The sequence below is a fragment of the Panthera uncia genome, chromosome A2, assembly GCF_023721935.1.
Source record: "Panthera uncia isolate 11264 chromosome A2, Puncia_PCG_1.0, whole genome shotgun sequence".
Lineage (NCBI taxonomy): Eukaryota > Metazoa > Chordata > Mammalia > Carnivora > Felidae > Panthera > Panthera uncia.
In genome coordinates, this window is record NC_064816.1 from 12,722,454 (window position 1) to 12,730,127 (window position 7,674).

At 55.9% G+C, this 7,674-nt stretch overlaps 2 protein-coding genes and 1 pseudogene across 2 annotated transcripts in view; 2 read left to right on the forward strand and 1 right to left on the reverse strand.

The window, feature by feature from the left end:
- Positions 1-234: 234 nt before the first annotated feature.
- Positions 235-3,123, forward strand: GDF15 (growth differentiation factor 15). The gene is made up of 2 exons (XM_049640265.1): positions 235-952; positions 2,227-3,123. The coding sequence occupies exons 1-2, from the start codon at positions 670-672 to the stop codon at positions 2,868-2,870; spliced, it is 927 nt and encodes a 308-aa protein (XP_049496222.1). The 5' UTR covers positions 235-669; the 3' UTR covers positions 2,871-3,123.
- A 566-nt stretch (positions 3,124-3,689) lies between these two features.
- LOC125929250 (pancreatic progenitor cell differentiation and proliferation factor-like) lies at positions 3,690-4,086 on the forward strand (annotated as a pseudogene).
- A 2,837-nt stretch (positions 4,087-6,923) lies between these two features.
- ISYNA1 (inositol-3-phosphate synthase 1) overlaps positions 6,924-7,674 on the reverse strand; it is a 5,913-nt gene continuing 5,162 nt past the window's right edge. The window contains exons 9-10 of the mRNA XM_049639423.1: positions 7,226-7,238; positions 6,924-7,062 (exon numbers count right to left, since the gene is read on the reverse strand). Coding sequence (XP_049495380.1) covers positions 6,924-7,062; positions 7,226-7,238 — 152 coding nt within the window. The remainder of the gene's footprint in view (positions 7,063-7,225; positions 7,239-7,674) is intronic.

Genomic DNA, 7,674 nt, shown 5'->3' on the forward strand with positions numbered 1-7,674 from the left:
GAGGAGGAGCTTTTGGGGTAGGGTTTTGAAGAACGAGCAGGAGTTCCCCCTAAGGAGCAGGGACCGCAAAAACACTCAGTCAATCACACAACCTCCTATGGGTCTGGCCCTGTCGTTTATGCCCCATGTGAACCTCTCTCCAGTGAAAGTCTCAGTTCTTGTTTTCCGGATGAAGAAACAGAAGTGGGATGAAGGGGAATGACTTGCCTAAGGTTGTACCTCCTGGCTCTTTCTCCTCTGCTTCCTTTGGTTTTCAACATCTGGAGCCTTTGACCCTAACCAGGAAGGGAGAGAGAAAATCCCATGAGGGAGAAGGCCTCCTCTTAAGCGCTCGCTATGGAATTGAGCACATAGAAATAAGTCTTTTTCTGACAAAAGCATTCTTTTCACCAGTCCACCAAGCCGGAAGGAAGTCCCCATTTCATAGAGGACACTGAGGCTCAAAGAGGCTTCTGGGGGGAGGGCGTCCCCCACTTCCCCAGGAGAACTCCCCAGAAGGGCCTCCCCCTTAAAAGCAGCCCAAGACTCAGCCATGTGTGGTCCCTGGAGTGTTTACTCTGCACCCAGAGCGGAAGGGACCAGGCAGGCGGGGGCGGACAAAGTCCGGGGATTATAAAGGCCAGTCCAGCCGCGTCCGGTGTCTCAGTTCAGAACTCAGCTAGCACAGGCATGCCTGGGCCTGGACCCACACCACCAATGCTGCTGCTGCTGCTGCTGCTGCTGATGTTCTGCTGGCTGCCTTCGGGAGGTGCCCTGTCTTTGGCCCAGGAGCACCTCCCGGCCTTCCCGGGACCCTCAGAAGCTCGCTCCGGTACGGATGTCTCCAGATTCGAGGAGTTTCGGAAACTCTACGCACACCTGCAGACCAGGTTGCGGTTGAACCAAAGCTGGGAAGATTCAAACCCTGACCGAGTCACCTCTGAAGCTCAAGTCCGGATACTCACTCCAAAGCGTGAGTGAAATCTAGGAGACCGGCGCCCCCTGTGCAGCTACCATCATCTAACCAGTGGTTCTGAGACACAGGGACCCAGACCTGCCACTGAGCCTCAGTTTCCTTACCTGTGAACCGGACAAGAACATCCCCCCTAGGGGCTTCGGGGGGTGGGGGGGGGGGAGGTGGTGGCCGGGTTTATGCCAAGACTAGGCGGGGTGTGGCCAAAGTGAGATGTTAAAGATTGCAGATGGGGAAACTGAGGCCCAGCGAGTCTCTTGAAAACTCACGGAGCCTGGAATTTCCAGAAACAAAATCGGGCGCGGGCTGGGGGGGTGGGGTCCCTGTCCTCGGGTTTAGGGGTGGGGGAGGGCACGCAATCTAGGAGAAGGGATGCAGGGGCGGGGACGAGAGGAGCGCAGCCCAGGGATAGGCCGAATCTGCCCGTACTGGTTCCCAGTCTGATGCAATCCCTTGACAAGCCACTGCTAAAGTCTCACGTAGCAGGTGCCTTGGAGAGGGAGGGGGTATTTTCTCCCCCTCCACGGAGGCTCTAGGGGGTAGAGAGGGCGGAAGGAGATCCGGGCTGCGCTAACTGGGAGGGGTTAGGGAAAGAGCGTCAAACCAGAAGGGAGCGCTATTTTCTCACCCTAACCCTACGTGTGCTGTGAGACTCCAGGTACACCTCTTGCTCTCTCTGAGCCTGGTGACTGAGTCCAGGGCCCTCAAACCCTAGTCTGCTCCCTATCCCCAACACCTGTACCAGCCTGGGGACCTGAGGATCCTGGGGAGCCAGGCACCCTTCATTTCTCAGACATGGAAACCAAGATCCAGAGAGTTGAAAACACAGCAGCTGGCTGTTGTAGCCCCAGCCCCAGGCACTTAGTAGCCCTTCAATAAAATGTTTTTGACTTCCAGAGGAGGCAGAGCCACTGTTTGGCTCTTAGTGCCTCTCAAAATCAGATACACATGAATTCCTGCCAGCACTTACCAAGCACCCACTGTGTACCAGGCATGGTGGTGACCGGGGAGACTGAAACTCCTACGAAGATTCTAGTAGGGGAGATGAAATGATACACAATGAAAGAAAATAGGGCAGTGCCTATGTTAGGCAGGCTGGAGCAACATGTAGCCTGCCATGCTGAGATTCAGGGGACTAGTGTGCCGGGAAGGGGAAGCAGCTAGTGCAAAGGCCCTGAGGTAGGATCCAGGTTGGTGTGGGGGTTGGAAATGGGCACTTGCGCCTGGTGCACACAGGCCCGTCACTGACTGACTGGCTCTCTTCTCTCCCTCAGTGCGACTTGGGCTGGGCGGCCACCTGCACCTGCGCATCGCCCGGGCTGACCTGACGAAGGGGCTCCCCGCATCCTTCCGCCTGCATCGCGCGCTGCTCAGGCTGTCCCCGACGGAGCTGAGCTCGTGGGACGTGACGCGGCCGCTGCGGCGTCAGCTCAGCCTTGGAGGTTCCGGGGCGCCCACCCTCCACCTGCGACTGTTGCCTCAGAGGGACCGCTTGCCGGCGCCGTTGCCTTCTGCAGGTCCCCGGCTTGAGCTGCACTGGCGGCCACGCGCGGCCAGAGGGCGCCGCAACGCGCATGCGCGCTCCAAGGACGCCTGCCCCCTGGGGGCGGGGCGCTGCTGCCGCCTGCAAAGCTTGCGCGCGTCGCTCGAGGACTTGGGATGGGCCAACTGGGTGGTGGCGCCTCGCGAGCTGGACGTGCGCATGTGTATCGGCGCGTGCCCAAGCCAGTTCCGGTCGGCCAACACGCACGCGCAGATGCAGGCGCGCCTGCACGGCCTGAACCCCGACGCGACGCCGGCGCCGTGCTGCGTGCCCGCCCGCTACGAGCCGGTGGTGCTCATGCACCAAGACAGCCACGGTCGGGTGTCGCTTACGCCCTTCGACGACCTCGTGGCCAAGGACTGCCACTGCCTATGAGCGGTCCTAGTCTTTCGGTTATGGCTCGTGCGCAGTGGAAGTGACCTCAGAGGTCCTTGCCTGTCGAATGGGCTTGTGGGTCCTGAGATACCCGATTTCCCACCACTGCTATCTACCCCGTCCGGCGGAGACCGCTGTATTTATGTTTGTATTTATTATTAACTTATTGGGGTGATCTGCCTGGGGACTGGAGGGGCTGGTCTGACGGTGTGCATTTATTTAAAACCGTGGTAATAAAAACGAAGTTGTCTGACCTGAGCCCCGATGGTTGTCCAGGATGGAGCTGGTGACCCTGGGAAGAACCTTCCGCTCCCTGAGCTCAGTTCTCACAGGGGACCTGGTATTAGGGTGAGTGGAACTGCTCAGGGAACGGGTGGTGGGGCGTTCTGGGATGCCAAGCAATTGGATGGTGCTCATGACGCCAGTGCCCCTCAAAGACACCCTTCTCTCTGTCTCTGTGCTTCTCTGTCTCTCGTTCCTCTGTTTCTGAGACCCTTCTGGGTGTCCCTCTCCCTCCATATCTCATCTCTCAGTATTCCTGCTTCTGTGGTGATACGGTCCTCTCTCTATCACTGTCCTGCTGGCTCTCCTTGCATTGGAGTCCCCTTTCCAAACACAGGCAGCCATCCGTCTGCAATCAGGCAGATTGTGTGTGATGTCGCCCCTGACCTCGAAGAGCCCCATCACTTCTATTTGTGGCACATCACTCTATGTTAACGGTACTTTTATTCTTTTAGATAAAAAGAGCTGGGCTGGGGGCCGGGGGGGAATAGGGGGGGGGGGGGGAGGACCGCACCCTGCATGGCAGAGGCGGCCGGGAGTCCCAGGCCTCTGCCTGCACTTGGTTTCCACCAGCCCACAAACAACGGCATGGCAGCCATCCCCTGCAGCGTCTTGCTCGTGGCCACCCTCGACTATCACTGGCACCGCCTGGGTTCCACTTCCAGTAACACCTCCTGCGGAAGGGCAGAGTATCCTGGGGAAGCCATCCCTCTCCACCCCAGTTCCCCAAGACTAACCCGGGTCACTGATGGGCAAGCTGCTTTTTGGGGAAGTCCACTCTCCCATTCGCGGCCACAGTGTTGGAGTCCCTAGAACCCTCAGAATCTCTCCAGGCCTCCAGTGGCAGGATCATCTGTGACCTGGCTCCGGAAGCTATATGAGGAAGCAGCTTGGTGGCCAGCCTGACAAGGCTAACGCCTGGCCCCGGTCCTGAGTGGGCACCACCAGGCACCAGCCTTCAGGAGGCGGTAGGCTCATCAGAGCCCATCCCTCCCCTCCCCGTAGACTAGGCAGGCTGAAGCAAACAGACCAGTTGGTTTCTTTTCTATCAAAACAGCAAAACACTAAAAAGGAAGTTGAGAGAATCCCACTCTTTACTATCCAAGCCACAGGCATGCCTTTCTGACGCTCTGTTATTGTGTGCCTTGCACCAAGTGGAAAATCTACTCCGAGCAGCCAGTTAAAAACAAAAAATCGGGAAATAAATACATTGTGAGGACCATTTTCATGCACACTGCATCTCCAATGCTATGAGTCTTCCTACTTAGGCTCTTGGAATCCCCAAGATGTGCCAAATCCAGGCCCCTCCCACACCCAACTGCCTGTCCATCCTGAGAATCTCCGATAGGAAATGTTACGGGGGCGCTGGGGAAGAGAGTGCCTACTTCCAGCAGTGAGTGAGGTGTGTCCCCTGTGAATGCTGCCACCCAGAGGCAGACCTGAGTGACTGTAGGTGCCCCTGAATGTATTCAGTGAATGCCCACTTTGTGTCAGGCCTTGACTGGGCACTGAGGACACAGAAATACCAAGACAGGCAAAAAAGCATCCCAGTTGAGCCCAAGTCGAGTGAGGAAGATAGGTGAGTGCAAAGAAAAATAATGACAAAGTAGTGGACGGTGGTAAGAATTGTGCTGAGAAGTCAATCCAGGCCATCTATTAATGAATGGAGTCAGAGGTGATTTAGATGGTCGGCGGAGGGGGGGCCTCCCTGAGGAAATGTTGTATGAACTGAGACCTGGAAGAACAGGACCCGGGAGAGTTGGAGGATAAGCATTTGTGGCATAAGAGCAGGTGCAAAGGCTCTGGGGTAGAAACAAGCTCAGTGTTCAACAGCAAAACTGTTGAAGATGGGGCCAGAGAGGTGAGGGCGGGGGGCAGAAGCCACCAAATCTCATGGGTGATGGCGAGGGTGTGGGTCTAGTTGAAGAGCCATGAATTAGACATAGGAGCTGGGGAGGACTGGGATCTGATTTATGCCAGAGGCAAGAAAGATGACTGGGGACAGGAGTGGCCACTTGAACAGTGTCTAGGGTGGGCATGCAGGGAATTAAGGTAGTAAAGACCCTCATAGTTTCCCTCTCCTGCCCCAGATCATTCCCAAGTGTTGGGGAACCCAAGGGAGCCTCAAAATTAATACCAAGGTCACCCAAAGCTAGCAGATGCCGTATTGAGCCTCTCCCCAAATAACAGCTGTTGCCTTTGCTGAACATTGTGTTGCCCATGGGCCTTTTTATCCCTCTAGGCTGCTGCTTGTCAGGCTGGTCCCCCTACCCAGTATGCGTGTCCTCTCCACTTCTCAGACACTTAATGCATTCTTCAAAACCCACTCCGGATTCCCTTCTTATATGCAGCCTTTTCTCAGCTCCTTCGTTCATCTCCCTCTGGAGCCCTTGACCCCATCCCTCTTTCCAGGCCAGGCTTGACCTCTCAGGACCGAGGGTGCCTGTGTCCAGCTGTCTCCCCTAGATTGGCGGGTTGGCAGGAGCCAGGCTGGAAGCAGCTGACAGGACACCCAGCTGAGGCGTGAGAATTTGAACGAACTCTTAAAAGACACTGAGGGGCGCCTGGGTGGCTCAGTCGGTTAAGCGGCCGACTTCGGCTCGCGTCACGATCTCACTGTCCGTGAGTTCGAGCCCCGCGTCGGGCTCTGTGCTGACGGCTCAGAGCCTGGAGCCCGTTTCAGATTCTGTGTCTCCCTCTCTCTCTGACCCTCCCCCGTTCATGCTCTGTCTCTCTCTGTCTCAAAAATAAATAAACGTTAAAAAAAAAAAATTTAAAAGACACTGAGACTCAGTTCCTGACAAGAAACCAAGGAAGCCTTCTTAGAGGAAGTGGCATTGAACCTGACCTTGAAGGGTGAGTTAAGATATCTCAGCATATTAAAGCTAAAACAGCTGCAGAGACACTAACTCCAATTGCCTTGTACAGATGGGGGAACTGAGGTCCTGTTAATGGCAGAGTCAGGACTTGGACCCGTGCCCCCTGACACCCAGAGACCAGAGTTCTGCATCTGTACTAAGATATTTAACAGTGGGGCAAAGTGAAAGGGGATGGCATCCTGGGCGAAAGGAATGGCATGGGCAAATGACAATGTCAGGAGCAAGGTGGAGTTGGTGGTGAGGAGGCCTATACCAGAAGGACAGAGGGACGGGAGAGGACAGTGAGCTGGACAGGGCAGGATCACGCAGGCCTCAACCCCCAGGCTGAGGTCCTGGGGGCCCTGGGGAATCCATGGAGGGTATGTGAGCAGGGGAGGAACACAGTACCATTCATAAGTTATAATGATCCCTCTGGGGCTGGTATGGGCTGCCCTGGGGGCTAAGCCTGGGTATCAGGTACCCGGGAAGGCAGCCTAAGAGGGACAGAGGGGAGAGACCAAGGGTGGGGAACAATTCAGGAGTCTCAGAGATCTGGTTTGGGTAGCTTAAGGAAATCCCCACCTCAAGGAACCCACTCGCCCTGAGCCAGCAGCCTTGTCAGCCCTGCAGTATTTATTGGGCACGTCTAGCACTCTCCCAGGAGGGTGACAATGGCATTCACAAATTGACCCTCCTGTCCCCATACCAGGGCCTCTTCTCCTCCCCTTCCAGCAGCTGCGGGAGGTGAGAAGCAGAGCGGGGGCTGGAGAGGGAGCTACAGAGCCTCCCTGGGGCTTTAGGGACGGTCCTTCTCTGTCCCCATTCCTCAGGTGGGAAAACGGAGGCCAGGGAAGAGCCAGAATGCTCCCAGTCAGCTGGAAGGCAGCAGGTGTGAGTTCAGGGCATCAAAGACTCAGTGCCCAGGGATCACATACTCCTCTTCGTCCAGTGGGGCTCGGCCCAGCGACCGCAGATTGCAGTAGACAGGCTGGGAGGCACGGTGGAGGCCCTCATAATTCATGTAGAAGTCGCTATCCTCTGATGGGTGGGCCCTGTGGAGACAAACAGATGTGAGGGGAGGGAGGACTCAGGGTATAGACACGTCAGCTTTGAGAGTCAAAGAAAGTTCTAGGCAGCTGAGTTCCCCCCTGCCCCCCCCCCCCGCCCAGTATTTACATGTGAAGAAACTGAGGCACAGGGCAGTGTTCTCCCAGCCTCTCAAGTTTCTCTGAGGAAAGGAGGTGGGGGGGCCAGAGATTCAGGGAAGATTCCGTAGATTTAGCATTGTAATGCTGTGGCACAAGGACCTCGAGCCCGTGGTCAAATCATCTTCCCCCTTAAAGTTGAGATCATTGCTCATTTTTTACATTAAATCTAGACTTCAGTTTCCTCTTGAAAAGTCAGAAGTTCCAGCTGCACCAGCCACATGGACACAAGTGGCTAAAGCCAAACCAGTGCCCCTTCACATGGGAAATGTTTTCACTAGGTTTCCTGAAGCAACTGACTTTGTGGCCTCAGTACAGAAATAAATCTCGGAGTCCCAGATCCATAGAGGAGGAGGCAGTTTCTTGGCAATGTCTAGCTACGGTAGGCAAGACCCGCAGAGAAGAACTTTCCTGCCTCTGGAACATGCTTCTGGAACCCTTCCCCAGGTTGGGGGGGGG

What these genes read in the sequence shown, in the direction of transcription:
- GDF15 (XM_049640265.1), top strand. Translation starts at nt 670, where the DNA reads ATGCCTGGGCCTGGACCCACACCACCAATGCTGCTGCTGCTGCTGCTG. An exon ending in CCGGATACTCACTCCAAAGC is followed by an intron (nt 953 to 2,226) that starts GTGAGTGAAATC and finishes TCTCTCCCTCAG; the next exon opens with TGCGACTTGGGCTGGGCGGC.